The 23,094-nt window shown below is 41.7% G+C and overlaps 1 protein-coding gene across 1 annotated transcript in view; it reads left to right on the top strand.

Annotated features, from left to right (window-relative positions):
• LOC145414031 (uncharacterized) overlaps window positions 1–23,094 on the top strand; it is a 182,201-nt gene that overhangs the window by 77,379 nt on the left and 81,728 nt on the right. The window contains exons 18-23 of the mRNA XM_080283597.1: window positions 3,239–3,361; window positions 3,570–3,681; window positions 6,166–6,313; window positions 8,662–8,809; window positions 13,252–13,416; window positions 22,652–22,812. Coding sequence (XP_080139723.1) covers window positions 3,239–3,361; window positions 3,570–3,681; window positions 6,166–6,313; window positions 8,662–8,809; window positions 13,252–13,416; window positions 22,652–22,812 — 857 coding nt within the window. The remainder of the gene's footprint in view (window positions 1–3,238; window positions 3,362–3,569; window positions 3,682–6,165; window positions 6,314–8,661; window positions 8,810–13,251; window positions 13,417–22,651; window positions 22,813–23,094) is intronic.

Here is a 23,094-nt window from a genome sequence, read left to right as displayed (position 1 = left end):
TTGGGGGGAGGGTAGTCAAATGGTGGGTGACAGAGCGACTTGGAGGCGTTTTGTCTGCGGCCACCCTTTGCGGGATTAGGGCGTCGGGCTATAGATAGATAGAGAGAGAAACTGTGTACCATAAACTGCAATACAGTACAGTAAATGTGGAGGACACTGAATTATGAATGGTCCTCCAGGGATAAGGGCATAGTTATGCTTTAAAAAATTGGATGACCAAGGGGTAGTTAGCTTAATTATGAGGTGACCCAAGGAGAACTCATTAAGGGTATGGCAAGATAATCCACCAGAAATTTGGGATACCCTCTGGGGTGGCCAGGCATGTTTCAGGGGTGGCCAGTGCCACCCTGGCCACACCCTTCTCCATTAATTGTCAGTGATAGTTCTGACACTGGAAAACAGTCAGTTCTGCATTACTGAATAGGTGTGACCTTGCAGAAAATATAGTTTGCCAGTCGGAAATGTCAAGAGCAAAGATGTTTAAAAAGTGAAAAAAGTATCAGAAATAGAAGAAATATATAGTGTGTTACCATAAAAGTATGGACATTGCATCTTAGCTGTATGGACACAGCAAAATGAAAGGTGGAGAGAAAGAGAAATCCCAGTTACCATAGTCAGCTGAGTACAGTAGGTAAAAATTGCAACCAATTTTCTCCCATCCCTTTGCCTGTGGTTCATTATTGTGATAAGTGTGGATGACCTGTACCCTGAAGGGGAACCTTATAGGGAGCAAAGTCAAGAATGAAGCAGAAAGCCCAGTCCAGGTAAATGGAAGTCTAAACTTTTACCCTAATCATTCTGCCTCTCAGGTACACTGCAACTCCGTGTGTCCATGTAACAAGGGGTAATCAGGAGGAGTGCCTGTAGGTTCAACCAGGCTGAAGTTACCCATAACCTGCAGGTCACCATCCTCCTATTTAGGGATAGGAAGGGAGTTAAGGGACAGTTGTATAACCAGACGGTAGAGATGTCTGCTTATATTGATGCCATTGTTTGATGTTGTCTCTCTCCAGCATCCAGGATCACTGTGGTATTTAGTGACTGGATGATGACTTTGCTGCCATATTTTAGATGCTATAATTACAGACTGGGGTAAAAAGAAAAAAAAAAAGCTTATTAGAAGTGCAATCAGAGACAAAAGCTTGCCTAATATTTCACATCTGCTTCATCCTTTCCTCTGCTGAGTAATATTTCTAAGCAGAGTGTGTATCGTTATGCTTTTCTACCCATATAGTAGATAGATGGCTTGCATATGATGCCTCAGACTAGGGTTTAAAAAAAAAAAAAAAAAAAAAAAAACTTATTAGAGGTCCAGAGACAAAAGCTTGCCTCATATTTCACGTTTACTTCTTCCTTTCCTCTGCTGAGTAATATTCCTAATCAGAGAGAGGATTGTTATGTTTTTTGCCCATAAAGTAGATGGGTAGCTTGCATATGATGCATCAGGGAGGAAAATGACAGACATTCCATGCTGTAAGTTTGAAGTACACTCACGCACCAAAGTTCCTGTACCCTCCTTGGTGGAAGGATGTGGAAGTCAGCGTTACAGAGAGGGCAGGGGAACAGACAACCATGAGTGGTACTTTGGTGAAGGTGCGAGGCGGATGATGAGAAACCTAATGAACTTGGAATCAAAAGACTTTCATGTTATTCACCTTCAGAACATTATGCATTCGTAACATGCACAGCATATATTATAAAGTAGAATACTGTGTTATCATGGAGTCCTGTGAAATGGGGGCCAGACTCAACCCATCTGTTTCGGACCCTCATCATACAAATGAAGCACCGAGCTAATTTCGCTGCAGTCTTCGTCATAGAGCCTAATACAGGAGAAGGTGAGTTTTATATTGTTTTTTTGCTTGTATGCTGATTGATCGTACCTCATTTATAAAATAGAACCCAGTGCTGGTTTAGTCAATCACGTTGAAAATTAATGTGTTGCCATAAACTGTCATGGTGCTTTGTTGTTCTTAATGTCCAGTTATTATAATCATGATGTACACATGACATTAACAGCTGGGTAAAAGATGACATTATGTTAATGTCATGTTAACATTATAATAATTAGACATTAAGAATGTAGTGCTGCTGTCGGGTGTCTGCCCTTTCCTCTCCTCCATCCTTCGTTCCTTCCATCCTCTTCTGTATTCCTTTCCTTCATTCTTTCCTTGTCTTTCTGCCTATGGGTAACTTTACATTCCCTCTTCTGTCTTTCTTTCCTTCATTGTTTCCTCCTCCTTCTGCCTGTGGGTGACTCTACACTGAGTGACAGATGGTTTCCTGTACACCAGGAAACCATTTACTATGCTGGGTGGTAACCATATAACCAAATTTTGGTGCCTGGTGGTTAGTGGGTAATTGTTGCGCTCCAGTTGGATTGAGCCAGTGAAGGTTTATATCCAAGGAGTGGTTGGGTTTGATTGTTCATGTAATGCCACTGAGGGATGAATGAGGCTGGTCACTCTCATCTCAAATGTCAGGACCAACTGCCTAGCCCCGGGCTCCTACGTTCCTCATGGGGCAATGTAGGATTGGATGATGGATGGATGGACATGAAGAACAACAATGTGTCATGACAGTTTATGGCAACACATTACATAATTTTCAACTGGATTGACTATACCAGCATTGGGTTCTGTTTTATAAATGAAGTAGGATCAGTCAGCATAGCAACAAAAAACAATATAAAACTCACTTTGTCCAGTATTAGGCTCCGTGATGAAGACTGCAGTGAAATTGGCTCGGTGCTTCATTTGTATGATGAGGATCCGAAACAGGTGGGTTGTGTCTGGCTCACATTTCACAGAACTCCATGATAGCATTGTAGTCTACATTTTAATTAAATATATGATACGAATGTATGAAGTTTTGCAGGTGAATAGCATGGAAATATTTCGAATCCATGTTCATTAGGTTTCTCACCATCTGCCTCGTAGCTCAGTACCAAAGTACCACTCACAGTTGTCCGTTCCCCTGCCCTCTCTCCAACCCTGACTTTCATTTCCTTCCACCGAGGGGGGCACAGAAACTTTGGTGCTCGGGTGTACATGAAGTAGAATAGTAGGTGAACCTTTGATGCTGACTGTACAGTTATATTTAAAATACATCATTCATCTTATATGTGCACAATTTAAGAGAAGCCCTGAGTTGGCATACCAACAAAAAATATATATTAATTGTAAAAACTATTTTTCAAAGTTTACTTTTATATGAGCATTCAATGTTTTTCTTCCAGATCCAAAATATGACCAAGATTTTAAGGTTCCAACTAAATCGTTATCACAGCAGTGTGGACCAGTCACAGGAGCTTGTGGTTAGCTTTGATCTTGACTACACTGCCCGTGACCTCTTGCGGAGGGTGAGAACAGTTGTCTCTATGTTTCAACACTACAGCTATATGTGTGTTATGGCCAGTACAGTTACAATGTTGTGATTTTTCTGTCTGTGGAATTTTTGTATTCAGTTTAATTTCATTGCATGAATTGGTGATTCAGTGAAGGTGTATCACAAAACACATATTATGATGTGCATGCTATATATTGAAGCAAGTATTTATATTCAAACAGGCACAAGCAATGGAGACAGAAGCTCGTGAGACGTTGCCCCCCACTGCGAAGTTAAAGAAAGATGCTCAGTCCATCCTAGAACTTCTAAACAGTATCTACGTTGAACTTGATGGTAAAAAAAAAAGTTATGATTGTTTATAAGGAGGAGAGCGATATTCTTGATCTGATAGCTTTAGGAGCCTGAAACTGTTGGACGAGATAGTTAGTCACAGAAAGAGTTCTCTTGTTAAATGAAGACGATGGGGAGCTGCAAGGCTTGGTGAATGAGTTTGGAAGAGTGCGTAAGAAATGGAATCTAAAGGTGAACGTAGGGAAGAGTAAAGTTATGGTCTTCGATATAAATGAAGTCACTAAATGTACAGTGAGGTTGGCTGAGGAGGTGGAAAAGGTGAGTGCGTTTAAGTACTTGGGTAGTGTGATGAGTAAGGATGGACATTTAGAGAGTGAAGTGCTTGAAATGGTACAATGAGGAAGAAAGGTTGCTGGTTCTTTGAAAGCAGTGATATGAAACAGGGAAGTGAGCATGAAAGTGAAGAAGTTACTGCCTGACAGTATTGTGATACCAACTCTAATGTATGAAAGTGAAGCCTGGACCTTGTTGGAGGGACACAAGTCAAGAGTGAGAGCAGTGGAAATGAGTTATTTGAGAGGGGCATGTGGAGTCACATGGAGAGACAGACTGGCAAATTAGGAAGTGAAGGAGCATCGTGGTGTGGATGTGGATGTGATAGGAAGCATTAGGAGAAACGCAGTGAGGTGGTTTGGTCAGGTGAAGAGGATGGAGAGCAAGAGTCTGATGAGGAAAGTGTGTGTGAGTGAGGTGGAGAGGGGGAGAAGGGAGGGGGAGTACGAGGATGAGATGGAGGCTTGGAGTGGAGAGGTATATGAGAGAGGGGAGTGTGAGCTGGGAGCAGGGCAGTGAAATGGCGGGGGACAGGGTGACATGGAGGCGATTTGTTTGTGGCCATGCCTTATGGGATTGAGGCTTCTGACATTAGATAGATAGAAGAGTTCTGGAGTATATGATTAGGGTGAGTGTGAATATTAATGATCTCCAGTTTAGTTTCTTACTGAACAGAGGAACCACTAATGCAGCATTTATTGTTAGGCAAGTCCAGGAAGAGCTTTTGGGTAAGAAAAATAAAACCCACCACACACAGTGAAAGTTTTCAGTAGAATAACTAGAAAGGTCACAGTGGACAGTGGGGAAGTTGGATGATGATGAGTGGATTGTCAGAGTGGGTATGACATGTAGAGTTAATGGTGGCCTGAGTGGTGAATTCTTGGTGAATGTTTAAGTGCATTGGGGATTATGTTCTGAGCCCCCTGCTTTTTTTTTTTTTTTTTTTTTTTTTTTTTTTTAATGGCTCTGCAAAGTTACTTTAGGATGACTGGCCTTTCTTGGGAATGGCTGTATACCAATGGTATATTGTGGATTGCAGAGAATGAAAGGAAGCTCTAGAGAGATTTAGGAGTTGGAAGTTGGAATGGAGTCAAAGTGACTGAATGTGAATGCAGGTACTGTAAATTGAAAGTGATGATCAGCTGAGAGGATGTTAGCACAATGGTGGCAGAAGGTGTCACCATGTGCTGTATATCAGAGGAACGTTGAGAGCAATTAACATTATGTAGCCTAAAATTTGCAACAAATAGGTACACAAGAGGTACAGGCAAGCTGCAGGATATGGGAGACAGAGTGAGTTATGTGTAGGGATGAACAAAGAGAAAGGGCTAGATGTGCCAGGCTAGAGTGGTCGGATGTGTTTTAGGAGTGTGTATAGGAATTTTGTTATCTGGGTGATATATTTTTGCTGGATGGGGAGCTGAAGTTGGTTACATTGGTAGAATTAGGAGTAGATGGAAGATGTTTAAGGAGCTGTCACCTCTCCTGACAGTAAAGGGTCATTCCATTTACATTAAGGGAAAAGTATATGCTACATGTGTGAGAAGTGCCCATAGTTCTTCGTGAATATGGCATTTAGCAATTAAGGGTCATAATTACGTAGGTTTGCTAGGGCCGTATACATGAGAAAGATACTGGATAACAAGATATATTTCTCGTAATTGTTCAGCAGTGCCCACCATCCACATGTTCCATATGATGCTACCTTCTGATGAATACTCTTACTGACAGGTCAGGTGGTTTCCAGTAAGTCATTAAATCATTTTGTATAGTGGATGGTGACCATGAAATGGACAAGTGGAGGTATAGTGGGTCAAGGCATGTCACATGGGTGTGGCCCTTTAGGCTTGAAGTTGGAGAGATATATGAGTTTTATTGCTCATCGCATGCTGCTGGAGGTTAAGGGACTGGTCTCCCCTCCCATAAATGTTGCTGCCACGGTAAATGTCTGGGTCCCAAGCCCCTAAATTTCTGTGGTGGAAAATAAGGATTGGATAATGAATGTTACCTTGTCGTTAAGTATAAATGAATAAGTATGTTACTGTTTCTTAAAAACAGTATTTAAGTTTGTGGTAGACATTACTAGATAAACTTTACTGTATCATGGTCTGTATACTGATGACAGTCGAGTGAGGTTAGTCATATTCCAGTTACTGAGCTGCAGTAAATTTATCAAACTGTTCTTTTCCTCAGAAACCATTGCATACTTGAAAAACTATGCCATTGGTGAGACTCCCAGTATTTCCATCTCACTAGTACTACAGGAGGCAGAAAAGATACTGAAAGAGATACAGAGACGTGACTTTACTTCCTTTGAGCAGGAAGCTAGAACTGAACTGAGGTTAGTAGATTTATTTGTTTTCATTAGTGTGTAGGTGGGGGTACTCACCATCCACTCACTTGATGTAGCACTGCTCTGGGTGTTTGCCCTTTGCTCTCTTCCATCCTTCCTGTTCTGTCTTTCTTTCCTTCATCCTTTCCTCTTTCTTCTGCCAATGGGTGACTTTACATTCCCTCTTCTTTCTGTCTTTCCTTCATTCTTTCCTCTTCCTTCTGCCAGTGGGTGGCTCTACAATGAGTGACAAGCCAAATGGTTTCCTGTACACCAGGAAACCATTTACTATGCTGGGTGGTAACCATATAACCAAATTATGGCACTTGGTGGTTTAATGGGTAATTGAAGTGCTCCAATTGGATTGAGCCTGTGTACAGTAGGTTTATATCCAAGGGGTGGTTGGGGTTTATTGCTCATGTAATGCCACTCAGGAATGAGTGAGGCTGGTCACTCTCATCTTAAATGTCAGGACCAACTTGCCTAGCCCCGGGTTCCTACGCTCCTTATGGGGCGACATAGGAATGGATGGTGGATGGATGGATGGATGGTTACATAGTTTTTGTTGCATTTATAAATTCTCTCCTCTGTATTTTCTGTGGCCATTTCCTTACAGTATTGTCATCTAGATCCTGTAGTGAAGATGGTAGCGTTGGTGGTATCCTGGTATAAATGTGTCTTGGTGGTTATGAGTGTGATGTGTGACTGATGAGCATGTCGGCGCATGGCAAGTATTGATAGTGGTGTCTGGACATGCTAATGTTGGTGTCTGGGTAGTTAATATGATGGTGATGTTGATGTTTAGTTGGTTGTGATGATGTCTCAGCGACATTGGTTTCCAGGTCATGGTGGTAGTGGTGGTGGTAGTGATGGTGGTGTGTGGTCATTAGTCCCATCTAGATAGCAGGAGCATGATTTGAACATATGACCAGTAGCCTGTACAGTGGAACATTGAGTTAATGTGAATCAATTTTAGGTTATCGATTAAAACAACTCATGTAATTACACTACATACATATTTTCAAATTAAAGCAAATCCTTCCTGTTTTACATAAGTTAAATTTGATGCATCATGGAAACCCAGCATAAACAAGTTTGGTGCCTAATATTTCCTGCCAGATGCTTTTCTGGGCATTCCTCCTGCACACTGACCTGCATTCACAGTCACCCACCACACAAAGCATTCTCACTTCACATGTGCTGCTTTTCTAGCGAGCAGACATACTGTGCTGTGTGACTTACTCTTCCCCACTGCCACATCTCTGCATCAGCCATTGCCACTGTGTCAAAGAGGCCAGGCACTACTTCATTAGCTACTCCAAATATGAAGAAATCATGGCAATTGATTGTGCTGGAGCAGAAAATCATGGTATTGGATGCTCTGTAATGTGGCACGGTGCTTCAAGTGAGGCAGCAGGCGTTGTACTTATGTATACAATGCAATAATGATGCCATTCACTTCCAGACTTCAGTGCAGGGAATGGCTGGTGTTGATTTATCATTCTGATGTATACTTTTCATAATAATTGATAAAAGCATTTTTACTATTCTGTGTTTCTCTCAGATATCAGACTATTTTATTCCATTAAAAAAACACTTCAGTTTAACGCGAAATCGATTTAAGGTTACCTCCTGAGGGACCTATCTCTCATTAAATTGACGTTCTACTGTAGCACTTTCTCAGAATGATGAGCATGATACTACTCTTTCAAATTAATAAAGAAGAGAAATAGACAAATGAGCTTTTGTATGTATTAATAAGCACATCACAGGGGTTGCATTCTTCTTTTAACCTGGTACATTAGTTGACAGAGTTGTTATATTCCATAGGTATGTGTAAGTTGTACTGCATTCATAAGCCATAGACCATACTAGCATATGTTGGTCTTTTCATCCGATGACAGCATTCCGTTTGTCATGATCTTGGGCTATTTCCCATCTCAAATTCCTGTCCTGTAGGCCCTTGTGCAAGACCTTGTCCTAAGTCATCTTCGAACCTACTGGTTCATATCACATCTCTGATATTTTGTGTACCAAGTCTCTCTCTTGTCACACTATTCTCAGCTCTGTCATTATAGATGCCCTTCTCATCCACCTCAGCATTTCCAGTTCAGTGTGAAAAACATACAGTAATGAAATGCAATAATACAGTAGAGTGCTTATGATGTGAAGCTGAGAATTTGAAAGCTTGAATGATGAAAACTGGATGTGTGACCCATAATGTTTGCATGCATGTTTCTGAGTTTTTCCCAGTTTCCACCTCATTTTCATTTTAGTGTGCTGTGAGGTAGGGAGAATGATGATATTGATACAGTGTTTTCTTCATATCAGTCTTAATTTTTCCTTATATTATTCAGAAAAGCCAGGGAATTGCTGGAGAGGATAAAGAAGATGGCTCGGAAAGATTCATTGATTAACATCCTTGAAGAGCGCATCCAGGATATTGACAGCAAACTGAATGAATTACTTGAGAAAATACATACAGCCAAGCAGAAAACCAGTGAGGTAAGGTTGAACTGTAGCTAACAGTACAGTATATACTGTGTATTTTCTTGATAGTGAGTTTCAACAAAGCTTTCACCTCAGACATACTTTTGTATTTATTTATTTGATTAAATTATTGGATAATGAGAACTGCGGCAGATCTAATCTGTTTTAGCTGTAGGGATAGGGGAAACAGTAAATGTATTCAGCACTGTATTAATACTATACAGTACATCCCCACAGTATGCGAGTTCTGAGTACGCGATCCCCCTTGTACGCGAGGACCTATTTTTTTTTTTTTTTAGTGTATTTTTTATTAGTACGCTAATTGAACTCCTTGTAAGCGAGACGGGTAGTGAAGAGTGGCCCAAATCTGGGGTTACCCCAAGTACACAACATTGCCCCCCCAAAAAGCGATAACAGGTAAAGGTCTATTTATCTATCTATCTATTGCCAGACACCATAATCCCATAAGGGGTGGCTATTTGAATTTGAGGTATTGGTTTTACAGGGAGGGGCACTAACCCTCCACCAACCCACTTATTGACACGTAGGGAGCACGTATGGGTTGGTTATATGGTTACCACCCAGCGTTGTAAATGGTTTCTTGGCGTACAGGAAACCATTTAGCCTGTCACTTGGTGTAAAGCCACCTGTAAAGGAAAGAAGAGCAATAAGAAGTGACAGGAAAGATAGGAGATATAGGAAGAGAGGAGGGCAGGCACAGAAAAAGAATGATAAGGCTAAGGAAGAAGTAGGCAGCACTACATCAAGTGAGTGGATGATGGTCGCCACCACCTACCACCAATGATTTACCTAGTAAAGCCATAATCTTGTAGGTTTACTTTATCTTGGGTAATATATCTTAGATAGTTTCCCTGTATAGTACAATATTTAGGTCTGAAAGGCATCTCAAGGGTTGCCCATGAAGGGGGATGCCGCCCATATGTAATTTTTCCCATAAGTTTATGTATTCACGGTACGCGAATTCTTAGCATGCGACGTCCTCTGCTGCCCATATAGGCGCGTACTAGGGGGATTATAGTCAGCATAAATCACATCACATACCAGTAGCCATAAAACCAGTCTGCTACCTCAGGAACAAGGGTGTACACTGCTTCATGGCTTTGTTGTTTTAAGTTGAAAATATTTGTCAAGACTTTAACATTTTAGCTCAGAAGTGAGGGAAAATGCATAATGCTGTATATTCAGTCTTCATAATCATCCTGACAGTTTTTTACACCTGAGGATGTATGATGTGTGATGTAGAAAGCATGGCAAGAAAAAAAAAAACATGATTGAGGGAGAAATGAATAAACAGTATGGCCAGCGAAGTGGGCCAGACACTCATTCACTCACTATTCAGTACAGGCAAGGATTTAGGGGAATACATCCCTCATGTTCATGGCAGACCACCAGTTACCATACTTATAATAAAAAGATCTATGTTATAAAAAAATGTTCAATTAATATCTTACATACCCGTAAGTATTATCATAGAAACATTTAAAACAAGTAACTCAGAGTCAAACGGCCACCCCTTATGGGATTACAGCAAATGGGTATAGATAGATAGAGATAGAAACATTTCACAGAACAGAGGTATTTGGTAATAAACTTTGAAGAATTAGGTACTGTAATGAGTTTGCATTTGAAGAATTAGGTACTGTAATGAGTTTGCATTAATTTAAACTTGTGATAATTCTGCTAGGAATATCCCCTTCTCTCCATTTTCCAAGGTGCTGAATCTGGCCGTGCAGTACATATTAACTCAGTACAGTATTCAGTATATCTTGTAGACATAAAGCCACTAAAAACCAAATTTGTGTTGGATTTTTTAATAGAAAACTCAGTCACCCTATTTGAGGTGAATACAATAGTGCTGCACAGGTAGCAGTTACACTTCTCATCTCATGTGAAATGATTAGCATTATCCTAGGCCTGGGCTCCTACACTCCTCATGGGACAAATTAGGACTGGATGATGGATGGATGGATGTTTTCAGTGAGGCTACCAAAATTGGAATGGTGATTAAAGAAGATGTAGGAATGGGCCACGTTATCCTAACTTCATTACCATCTCACTTACATGCTACAGTAATGTTATCTTCATAAAGAAAGTGGGTACAGTACACTACTGGCAAAATATGGTCTTTGGTGTAACTATGCCTGTAAATTACAAGTGCCAGTAATTGTATGGTAGAACCCCTGTTTTAACAGGTTCTATATTCATGAAACTTTTATGCACTGCATTTACTGTAAACCCCCATATATCTAAGGGTAGTGTCCAAGAAACCATTTGGCTTGTTGCTCAGTGTAGATTTTCCTTAAGATATACTATATTGAGTAGATGCTGGGCATTCACTGTCCACTTAATGCAACCATCATATGTAGTACTTTGCCTTGTCCCACACTGTTTGTCTTGTCCAGTGTTGTTTCCAGATGCATAAATGTAGAATCTGACTGGGAGAGGCAGAGCCCTACAGTAACTGTACCAGTTTGGGGCCCACACCCACTTAATGAGCAGAGACTGGTAAAAAAAAAAAAAATGCATAGGACAGTAAGGAAACTGGAAGTTGATGAGTGGATTGTCAGGAGTGGTCGTAGCACTATGCAGGAAAACTGAAAGCTTATGAGAGTGGATGATGAACTTTGTTACAAATTTTCTGAGAATCTGGCATTCATCAGGGGTCTGTTGTAACCCTACTTCTTTTTGATGTGGAAGCTATGCCACTTGGATTCAAAACTGAAGTGTCTTGAGAGCTGCTATATGCTGACAGTTATATCTTGTAGTGGAAAAGTTTGGGAAGTTCAAGTGTGGCATGGAGGCCAATGGTTTTAGGGTGAATGTTGGCAAAACCAAGGTATTTAGAGATTGGCTTTGTGCAATGTATAGGGAATAATATGGATAGTAACAGCACAAGAGGTGCTGTGATGTGTAGGGTAGGTTGCAGATTGTTGTGAACTTTGAGCATTGCATATGCATGGGGAATCACATAAATGCCAGTAAAATGGATAGTGTCTTCAATGGTGTTTCCTTGGAGTATGTGAAGGAATTTTGCTGTTTGTAAGATGTAATCGGTGATGGAGGCAGAGTGTAGGCTAACTCTGTTGTCAGAATCAGTTGTTCAGAGAACATCTGCCTTTTCAGACAGTGAGGGAACTCTGACTTTATACAAAAAGGGAAGTACCGATTATACTGTCTGTGTGAGAAACATGGTCAGTCAAGGATGAAAATATTAAAAGGTTGGAGCTAACAGAGTTTAGAATGGTCAAATGGATGATTAGTGCCTCATTGAGGCAGAGGTCGGATAAAGTGTTACTGAAGGAATGGCTGAATGTGAAGTGTATTAGTGACTTGATTTGAACATGATGTATGAGATGCTACGGTCATGTAGAAGGATGGAGATGCGACGGACATGTTGGATGGAATGGAAGAGGTTAGCTAGATGATGAGGATTATGAAAATGAATGCTGAAGGCAAAATTCCATAGGGCATACCTAAGAAAACATGGGATTGGACCATATTTACAGACATCATAAAAAGATTCATTAGAGATACTGCAAAAGATTTAACAGTCTGAAGAGTAACCATCAGGGTGTGTAAATTTTGTACTTCTTGCATCCATCCTCTTCCATCTGTTTCATTGCTAACAAGTAATGTACACAATCCCCACCACAACAAAATCAAACCTGGTTATTCCATGATTGGCATTCTGATGTTTGTTACACCTTTACTCACGAAGTAAGAGTGGGTGTTATGTTTTGGTCATCGTGTGTGCCAGTCTTTTGTCTGTTAGTGTGTGTGTGTGTGTGTGTGTGTGTGTGTGTGTGTGTGTGTGTGTGTGTGTGTGTGAGCAAAATACAGTGCAGTAACTAAAACAATCTTTATCCAGTTTGAGGTAAATTTGGTGGAAATGTTGAGGAATAGCCAAGGGGTTGACCTACTGTTTATATGATTGCTTGGTCGAAAATGAAGTACAGTGTTAGGTCAGAATTTAAATTAGCAAGGTCAGCTTAAACAGTTGGTATTCAGTTTAGACCAATATGGAAGGGTTAAGAGAAAGGCAGTTTTGGTCTTATTTGAACCAGACATGATGGAAGGGGATCACCCAAAGAGTTGACCCAATGTATTTTAGAAGAATTATGGTCTTAGGTCAATGTCAGCTTGGACAATTTATGCCAAACTTTGTGAAAAATTTCAGGGCAACCCTTAGTGGAAAGAATAAGGCTCAGACAAAAGTAAAGCAGCTCAGTTTTGAGAGCAGTTTGTCAAAGGGCAAAGTCAAATAATCAGTCCTTAGACGAGTTGGTGGATGCAGATGTCGCAGTCTCTGAGTGCCCCTTCTTATTATGCTTTTAATTTGAGCATTTTTCTGTTTAAGGTTCTGAATAGTACATCATTTAAATTTATTTCCTATTACACTATACTAATTGTTTCTGTCTAAATTTGACCTCTTTCAGGTATTGCGGTTAAATGAAAGAAATTTGGAGCGACTGAATTATGTGAAAAACTACTCAGAGGAAATCAGAATCTATAACCAACAAATTGAAGAACAGAACTTCAACTCAAGACAGATGTTAAGGGATGCCAAGAACAACCTCATGAATACCAGGGTGAACTATGACGTGAGTATTAGAAAGTGGAATACACAGTTGTCAGTGCATTTTACATGTACTGTAATGGGTACCCAAAATTCTCTGCCAGATTCATATTTGCGCTATATGATTCCCATATTCATTTTGTTTCATTTTTGAAGGCTCTAACCTACTTGCATGCTTCGGCCTTGGTCACCTAATGGTGCCTCTTCATGCTGCTCAATCTCTGGCAGCATCTCTATTCAGTCCCTCTTCCCTGAGGTCACACTCAATGACCTTGTCCCAGGTCTTCTTGGGTCTGCCTCTTACAACCCAACCCCGAACATTAACACTTCTCACTTTCTGCACCCAGTTAAATTATCATCCCCCATCCTCTCCACATGCTCAAACCACCTCAGTCTGCCTCTCCTCATCACAACACCAATACACTCCAGTCCCATCCTACCCCTCAACTCTTCCATCATAAACCTAGTCCCCCCAGGCCTCACACTCAGGGACGCACTGCACATCCACTTAATCATTGTCATTTCTGTACACTTGAGCCTGTGAATATCCTCTTCCTATACTGCCCAGGTCTCACGACCATACAGCATTACACTCCTAACACTAAAATTGTACCAGGCAGTAAAAAAAAAAAACATCCATTTTTACACCTATTCTGGCCATTATTGGCAAAAATCAAACGTATATCACAGTGTGGGATAAAGTAAACCTGTAAAATAAAGTTGGCTTGTATTGTTATTCATATTCAAGTTACACCTTTTTTATAAGTAAAAATGCTTTTGGACTTTTCAAGTCATCACTTAGATTTCTAGTGTATATTTTATTGTTGTAGTAAATATATGTACCGGTAAGATATACAATATACTTGGTATGTAAATTTTTGGTTGACTTCACACTGTCATTTAACTTTATGACACAATAATCGTATCCATTCATATTCCTCTGATCACACAAAACAATGAAGATTCTAACTCAAAAGTTGTTTTTACATATGCTGCAATTATTTACATATTTATGCAAGAACTGAGGGATTGCTTGTGAGATAAATGTGATATTCGTTATTCAGCCTGGCTGCGAGATTCAGGTTTGTTATCTAAAAATGCCTGAAATGCACGAGAACACCGTATTTAGGTCAAAAATATGAAAAGAAGTATTTCAGGTATTTCTCAAGAAAAAATTCTCAAGACCATGTGTTGCAGATCTGGATCAGAAGAATGTAATAGTATATTTACAAAGTGATGTTCATTGCAGGTCTATGAGGAATTAGTTTAGGTACATCTTATTGGTGGGAAGCATCATTTTTGTTGAGAAGAAAGTTATTTGAATGATTACTTTTGTACTTTTTCCACACGTATGCAAATGTATAAGAAAGTGACCAATTTGGTATACATTAGTACTGTAAATTACAGTACTGGAAAGCAGTGAAATTAACCTGTTATGTCACCTGCATGACATTAACCTAAAGACAGTAGTAGAGCTCATTCTTCAAGTCAGCCAGTCATTATGTAGCAGTACTTGTAGGAAGGCAGGCGGCAAACAGATTCTGCCAGTGTACTCAACAGGGGAGAAAAATTTCATATTAGCATGTAATATTTATGAAGTACTGAACAGAATGACAGTTGTCAGGCTAGGCTATGGATGATTCATAATTACTGGTACAGAGATGTTTGTTGTACTTCATTGCTTGGTTTATTTTGTAAAAATTACTAAATAAAAGCTAGCAGTGTAGGCTGGTCTCCAATTCTTCTAGGTTCTGGACTGTGGTAGCTAAGTCTCAGGCCAAGTCTTGGGCCCTTACACCTTGGGCCACAGCAGCTGAGTTGTTAGTATCACAGTACATCCTTGTACTGTACACAGATTGTGTGCCCAGTTATAGATCACAGACTTGAGGAAATACCAGTTGGGGTTGGCCAAGGTCCTCTCCACCCTACGGTCCTTGCCTCGGGTTGCATCTTCCTCGTCCTTGAGCACAACCATCACGTCTTCCATAAACCTTTTCCAGTACAGCCACTTCGTTGCCATGATAATACCCTGGTCTATCAGTAGCAAGGTTGAGATAGAAATAGGGAGCAAGAACATGACCTTAATATAACCTTCATCTCCAACCAACTCCTTCCAAGAAGATGATCAGAAACATTGTCAAGGAGCAGCAGAGCCTTCACTTGGTCCCGGACGAGGCCAAGATTCTCCGTTTGATAACGGATAATCTTCTTCACAACATGATTGTAGAACCACTCTTTGAAGATCTTGGCTATAAACCAAGCCTTCTGGAAGTGCAAATAAATCACTGGGAGACTATCCATTAACTCCCAGAGACGATGTGGCTGTTTTGTATGTCCCTCTGCAACAGGTTTCAGGTGAAGGGAACCTGTTGCAGTGGTACAACACAAAACAGACACATGCTATTTGCTTTTTTTTTTTTTTTTTTTTTTTTTTTTTTTTGTGAGGAAGAAGGAACCAAAGGCAACGAGCCTGCAAAGCTATTCCTTCCAAGAGAAAAACAAAATATAAGAGAGAGCCAAATTCAAGATCCGATCATATCCAGATGCCTGGACACATTGCATTTGAAAAACTGGAGATCATAGGAAGTGGGAAATACAGACAGAGGGAGACAGTTCCAGAGTTGACCTGTTGCATAAATAAAGGACTGGGAGTAACGGTTAACTCTTGCATTAGAGAGTTGGACAGAAAAGGAATGAGAGTTTGCTGCTAGACGGGTGCTACACGCCTGTCGTAGGGGTGGAGGAATGCATGCAGACAGTTCAGAGGAGCAGTGACCATTGAAGTAGTGATAGAAAAGAGATAAAGATGCAACAGTGCGGCGAAGAGACAAAGGTTGAAGGGAGTCAGTAAGAGGAGGAGAGTTAATGAGGCGAAAAGCCTTTGACTCCACCCTATTGAGAAGAGCTGTATGTGGGGAGCCTCCCCACACATGAGAGCTGTACTCTACACATGGGCGGATAAAACCCCTGTATAGAGTCAACAATTGTGCAGGGGTAAAGAAGGAACGGAGTCGGCTTAGCACACCCAATCTCTTGGAAGCAGATTTTACAAGAGATGTAATATGATCTTTCCAAGACAAGTCCCGAGTAAATGAAACCCCAAGCATGTTCAAGGATGATGCAGGATTAAGCTGAATATTATCAAACATTAGTGGGTATACCTGTGGAAGATTTTGTCGGGTTGATAGGTGTAAAAACTGAATCTTTGATGCATTAAAAACAACAAGATTATTTTTACCCCAGTTAGAGATATGAGCCAAGTCAGACATTAGGTGTGCCATAGCCTCATCCCTTGTTTGTTGAAGTAACTGCTGAGATGGATGTTGCGGGAATCGAATGGAGAGGTGAAGGGTGGAGTCATCGGCGTATGAGTGGATAGGGTTAGATATACAGCTTAGAAAGTCATTGATGAATAAAAGGAAGAGAGTTGGTGATAGGACAGAGCCCTGAGGAACACCACTGTTAATAGATCTAGGAGAAGGACGATGGCCGTCTACAACAGCGGCTATAGAACAACCAGAAAGGAAGCTAGAGATGAAGGCACAGATAGATGGATAGAAACCGTAAGAGGGCAGTTTGGAAATTAAAGATTTATGCCAGACTCGATCGAAAGCCTTAGAGATGTCAAGTGCAATGGCAAAGCTTTCGCCAAAGTCCTGAAAGGAGGATGACCAGGAGTCTGAAAGGTAGGTGAGAAGATCGCCGGTGGAGCGTCCCTGACGGAACCCATACTGACGATCAGAAAGAAGGTTGTGATAGGAAAGATGCTTTAAAATTTTTCTATTAAGAACAGACTTGAAAACTTTTGAGATACAGGATGTTAAAGCAATTGGACGATAGTTAGAGGGTTGGGAATGGTCACCCTTCTTTGGGACTGGCTGAATGAGAGCAAACTTCCAGCAAGAAGAAAAGGTACAAGTTGACAGACAAAGGCGAAAGAGTTTGCCTAGGCAGGGTGTAAGCACAGAAGCACAGTTCTTGAGAACAAGAGGAGGGACTCCATCAGGCCCATATGCCTTATTAGTATTGAGGCCTGTGACAGCAGAAAATACATCAGCTGAAGAAATTTTAATGTCAGCCATGAAGAAGTCAGAGGGGGGATGTGATGGAGGAACAACACCGGAATCGTCTAAGGTGGAATTGGAGGAGAAAGTCTGAGCGAAGAGATCTGCTTTATCAGTAGAAGAAATAGCTACAGAGCCATCAGAGTAGAAAAGAGGAGGGAAGGATGATGAGGTAAAGTTGTTAGAAAGGTTTTTGGCAAGGTGCCAGAAGGAGCGGGAAGAATTCGAGTTAGAGAGTTGAGAGCACTTAGTATGGATGAAATTATTTTTAGCAGAGCGAAGAACAGACTTAGCACGATTCCGGGCAGAAACGTATAAAAGATGTGATTCAGGGGTGGGTTGGCTCTGGTACCTTTTATAGGCCCTCTCCTTGTTGTGGTCAGCATTAGAACAAGCGTGATTAAACCAAGGCTTTCGTGCATTAGTCAAAGGATATGAGAAAGGAATGTATGCTTCCATGCCCGAAAGAATAACCTCTGTAATGCGCAAGGCACACCCAGATGGCTCCTGGCCATGGAAGCAATAATCATTCCAGGGAAAATCAAAGAAGTACTGCCTGAGGGCCTCTCAGTCCGCAGCTCCAAAGTGCCACAGACGACGTTTCTTTGGAGGGTCCTAGGGCCGTACTGGAGCGATAGGGCAGGTTAAGGTGATAAGGTTGTGATCGGAGGAGCCCAATGGAGAGAAAAGATTAACAGTGTAAGCAGAAGGATTAGTTGTAAGGAAGATGTCAAGTATGTTGGAACTCTCTCCAAGGCGATCAGGGATACGGGTAGGGTGCTGTACAAGCTGCTCTAGGTCATTAACCCTTTAAACGCGGATCGTCACGTTTGCGACGCTTGGCGAAAAGGACATAACGGCGGATCGTCGCGTTTGCGATTCTAGTAAATTTTGAATAACCGCGGGCAAGCAGGCTCCAGCTGGTATTGTCTATCAGTACCACCACCCTTTAGCTACAATTAGCATACTTTACCTTTGTACTACTGACCTCCGTTGTTGCAAAGTATCGCATTTTTTTCCCCCTTCCCCCCCCCCCCACGGCCCGGCCAGCCTGGCTGTGATACATGGCAGCGCTCTGAGTGCTCAGAACTGTAAATCTGCGCTCTCCTCTCACAAGCAGTTTATGCTAATAGGAAACGCTTGTTTCCCCAGTTGTCACACTAGCTTTTTTTCGCACGGTTTGCCCCTGTTTAGTGTCAGTTTACCGCAGGCTTTGAAAGTGACATTATGGCGAGTTCTAGCTCTTCCGAGTCAGTGCAAGTGGCCGACAGGAACGAGAATAAAGTGACGGACGTAAGGCAGAATAAAAAGCGCGCTGCGGTGATCTTTTGGGAAGTAATATGATTGAAAATAATGTAGTATACGTGTTTTTAGCTGTGGAAATGGAAATGTTTGTTGAGTGACGGAAAGACCGCCGCCGCGCTGCATGTCGGCCGTACGCTCCGTTGATTTTAGCCTTATTTTCAGTGCTTATTGTACAAATACGGATTCCAAACTACCTTTACGTTGTAGTATAAAGTTTACTGTGACAGAATGAGGCTGTGGTAGAAGGGAAACCGGGTTGCTGGAGGTGTGAAAGTGAAGATTTGGTTACCCAACTTTGCAAGTCTCCACAAGTCCTTGGGTAGTCCACGAAGGCTCAACACCTGTCTCTGGAGAAAGCTGAATGTAAATACTATCTGCCATACCAAGTATAATGTTCTAGGGTTAATCTCTGATTTTTGGCTAATATTTTCCTACAGGTACTTAGACCGCGATACAACCCCTCCATTCGGGGGGGGGGGGTCGACTGTTCATGGCCGCGTTTCAGGGGTTAAGGATAGAAAAAGTGTAGGTTTGTTCACCAGGTGAATCAGTGAAAGGAAAGGAGAGCCAAAGGTGGTGGTGAACATTGAAATCTCCTAAAATGGAGATTTCAGAGAAAGGAGAAATGGATAGAATGTATTCCATCATAGAAGTAAGATAGTCAAAGAATTTTGGATAGTCAGTAGAATTAGGAGATAAGTAAACAGCACAGATATATTTAGTCAGAGAATGACAGGAAAGCCGAAGCCAGAGTGTAGAGTATTCAGAAGAATCGAGTTCAGGAACACGAGAGCAAGATAAGTTGTTACGTATATATACACAACAGCCACCTTTGGCTTTGAAATGAGTATAGAGAAAGTAGGAGGATACAGAAAAGGGTTTGCTGTCAGTTGCCTCAGACAGCTGAGTCTCAGTTAGAAAAAGAAGATGAGGTTTAGAGAAGGAGAGGTGGTGCTCAACTGAGCGAAAGTTAGAGGAAAGGCCGCGAATGTTGCAGAAATGAAGAAGAAGAGAGTCAGACAATGGTTCCAGGCATCTTGAGTCGTCACCGGGAGAGGGGCAGAAGGTGGGGGCATTTATGGTCCCCCCCCTCCCCCTGGGGACTCCGAGGCTATGTTATTTGATGCCATTTTTTTCTTTTTAAATTTTGAGAAGGAAGTGTGGTGTGTAATGTGCATGTAGTTTGGTGTTGATAGTTAGAGAAACTTGTACTGGAGAGCATGCTGGCCTACTCTCTGTGTTACTGAGACACTGAAAAAGTTCAGCAAAGGGGGATGGTCGGGACATAGTCCCAAGGGCTGATGAAACGGGAGTTCCAGCTCTCCCTATCATCAGCTTTCCATCCACCTTGGGAGTACTGCCCTGCTCGACTGGTGCTACTGGTAATGACATCACTGTCTCATCAGCCAAGGTATTAGTTGGGACAGACCTGAAGAACAGACCAGTTTCATCACCATCAGAAACCTGATTGAGACATAGACCTTCTTTGTCAGTCATGTTTTTAAGCTTGATGTGAAACTCATCTATTCTTTTGGTGTCTTCATCAAAGGCTTCATCATAGGTAATCTTGTTAGACAGCTCATGTTGAAGTTTGAACCAAGTCAGCCAACCCTCAGAGGTCTTGAAATCTGCAATCCCCAGTTGCACAACGAACCTGTTGGCTTCAGCCTTCAGCTCAACAGGATGCAGTATCACACCACTGGCACAGTGTTGTCAGAACCTCTTCAGGCAGGCCTGATTGAGTTCGCCAAAGCGTGGCTTGACCATCATTTTGCGCTCATTCTGTTGCATAATCGTGCCATGTTCACTCTGGAAGAACATCTTAAAGGAGTTATTGTTCTTCCACAGATTCTTAAACATGGTATGGGGCATGTCATAGTGCTTGATCAGCCTTGTGATGGCCTAGCCTTGCTCCATCTTCTTGATTATTTCCATCCTCATCTCCATGGAGAAAATTAACAGTGCCTCGTAGCAGGTGGTGGAGGAGTCATTGAGACATCCAGGACCATACACAAGGCCAGCAGGACCTGCAGCAGCCAGGGCACCTCCACAAAAGCCACAAACTCAGCCATCATGCACAATCTAGGGTCAAGTACAATAGTTAGAGCACTAGGGCATGCAGCACTTAGGGGCCACAAGCGAGGCACATAAGACCACAAGCAAAATTGCAGCGCTGGGGACTGGCATCACGTGCACAGTCGTCATTTTAGTATCACAATAGAGCACTAGGACATGAAGCACTGAGAGGCCACAAGCTTTCCAACACCAATGAGCAAGGCATAGGAGACCACAAAGTAAGTCACAGCACTTTGGTTTTGCCATCGCAGGGGCACAGGAGCAGAGCACACGGATTCGTCTTCACTAGATGAAATCCACAGGAGAGAATGAGAGAGCAACAGTAGGCTTGGCATGCCAGGTGGGCCACTCCCACACCTCATTCTGATTGTCTGGCATTTTACGGGGTGTTCTCTGGCACCCATTGGCTCCCACGCCTGGGCAAGGCATATCGCCTTGCCAACAGATATTGCATAGGACCACCAGTTGCTTCCTGTTTCAGCACCAGATATTGCTTTATTTCATCGGATATTACTTTAACCCTTTAACCGCGGGCATTGTTTTGCCCCGACTGGCCTCTTCCACAGGGGTTCCATCCATAATGTAAACAAACTTTAAACCTTTATAACTCTGCACAGAATAAATCTAGAGCGAAAAATAAGGTACCATTAGAAAGTACTAACCTTCGGCTTTGCAATGATGTAAGTTTCATGATTTCGTTGACTATCACTGGATGGGCAGTGCCATTAGAAGTGAGCGATCAAAAATCACTATTTTTCGCTCACACACCATTACCTTCGCTCACACACCATTACCAAATGCCAACCTTATTCTGATAATAATACTATAAACATATATGAACACTGCACATACGATAAACACCCACTCTGTGTTCACTGAGGCAGGTAAAAGGCACTGTAATTGCCCACACTTCACTGCCACATCAGCGGTGTTGTAATCACTATTTTTCGCTCACACACTATTACCAAATGCCAACCTCATTCTGATAATAATACTATAAACATATATGAACACTGCACATATGATAAACACCCACTCTGTGTTCACTGAGGCAGGTAAAAGGCACTGTAATTGCCCGCACTTCACTGCCATATCAGCGGTGTTGTAATCACTATTTTTCGCTCGCACACCATTACCAAATGCCAACCTCATTCTGATAATAATACTATAAACATATATGAACACTGCACATACGATAAACACCCACTCTGTGTTCACTGAGGCAGGTAAAAGGCACTGTAATTGCCTGCACTTCACTGCCACATCAGCAGTGTTGTCACTCACACAGCTGGACAGATACTGATGTGTGTTTGGTCCGGGGTGGGGTTGGGGGCCCAGGGGGAGGGAGGTGGGGGCCCGGGGGGGGAGGAGGGAGGTGGGGGTCGGCTGGAGTGAAAGAACTTAATAGCTACTCTCCCTTGAAACAATTGGCGCATGGAAGAAACGCGCGGTATTCAAAACATTCACAAACATTCGAAAATGACACCCGCGGTTTGGTCCAGTTTTTGCAATGTCATTCTGGGATGACACCCGCGGTTAAAGGGTTAATAGAGCTGAGCAAAAGCCACCAGACATTACATTGAGCCAGTTATTGTGACAACGGATATTTGAGAGTTCTTGTACATGATTATATCCCTTTGGTTCTCTCTCTCTCTCTCTTTCAGGTGTATATACAGTATAGTATATATATAATATTATTTATTTCTTTACGTATACTGTAAATAGAAAGATTTATATGAACATACTGTATATTATTAACATCATGCAGCAAGTTATTTATTATTATTAATTTCACTTTCTTTTTACATTCATTAGGATATAGAGAACTTGCTGATCATCCTGAGAAATTCTACCACATACCTAGAGGAGTATGAAAGAAGGCTTGCACGACTGAATAATGAATATCGGGATAAGTATGTTAAACCTGCCATTGACCATGCCATGAAGCTTATGCGGGAGTCCATTAGGCTTGAAAGGTGGGTACTGCTGTCTTCCACGTTGGATTACAGCTTTATTTTTCACCCCAGGGGCTGTATCAGCACAAAGAAAGGTAAGGATTATGAAAACTTGATTAATGCATTCCAGTTGTAACAGGTATTGTTGCAGTGAGAAATTCATCTCAACACAAACATGTAGCTGAGGAGAAATGTGCTATCCCTGAGCCAGGCTTGAAAAATTTGTTTGAAATCCTCTCTAAATATTCATGAAAAATCCAAAGACAATAGTGAGTCAGACTGAGGGCCGTGATTGCCCATCTC

This window comes from Coenobita brevimanus, chromosome 98 (assembly GCF_032717465.1).
Source record: "Coenobita brevimanus isolate Jiangsu-jjx chromosome 98, ASM3271746v2, whole genome shotgun sequence".
Classification (NCBI taxonomy): Eukaryota; Metazoa; Arthropoda; class Malacostraca; order Decapoda; family Coenobitidae; genus Coenobita; species Coenobita brevimanus.
The sequence above is the reverse complement of the archived record's forward strand: the minus strand, read 5'-3'. Positions and strand labels throughout refer to the sequence as shown.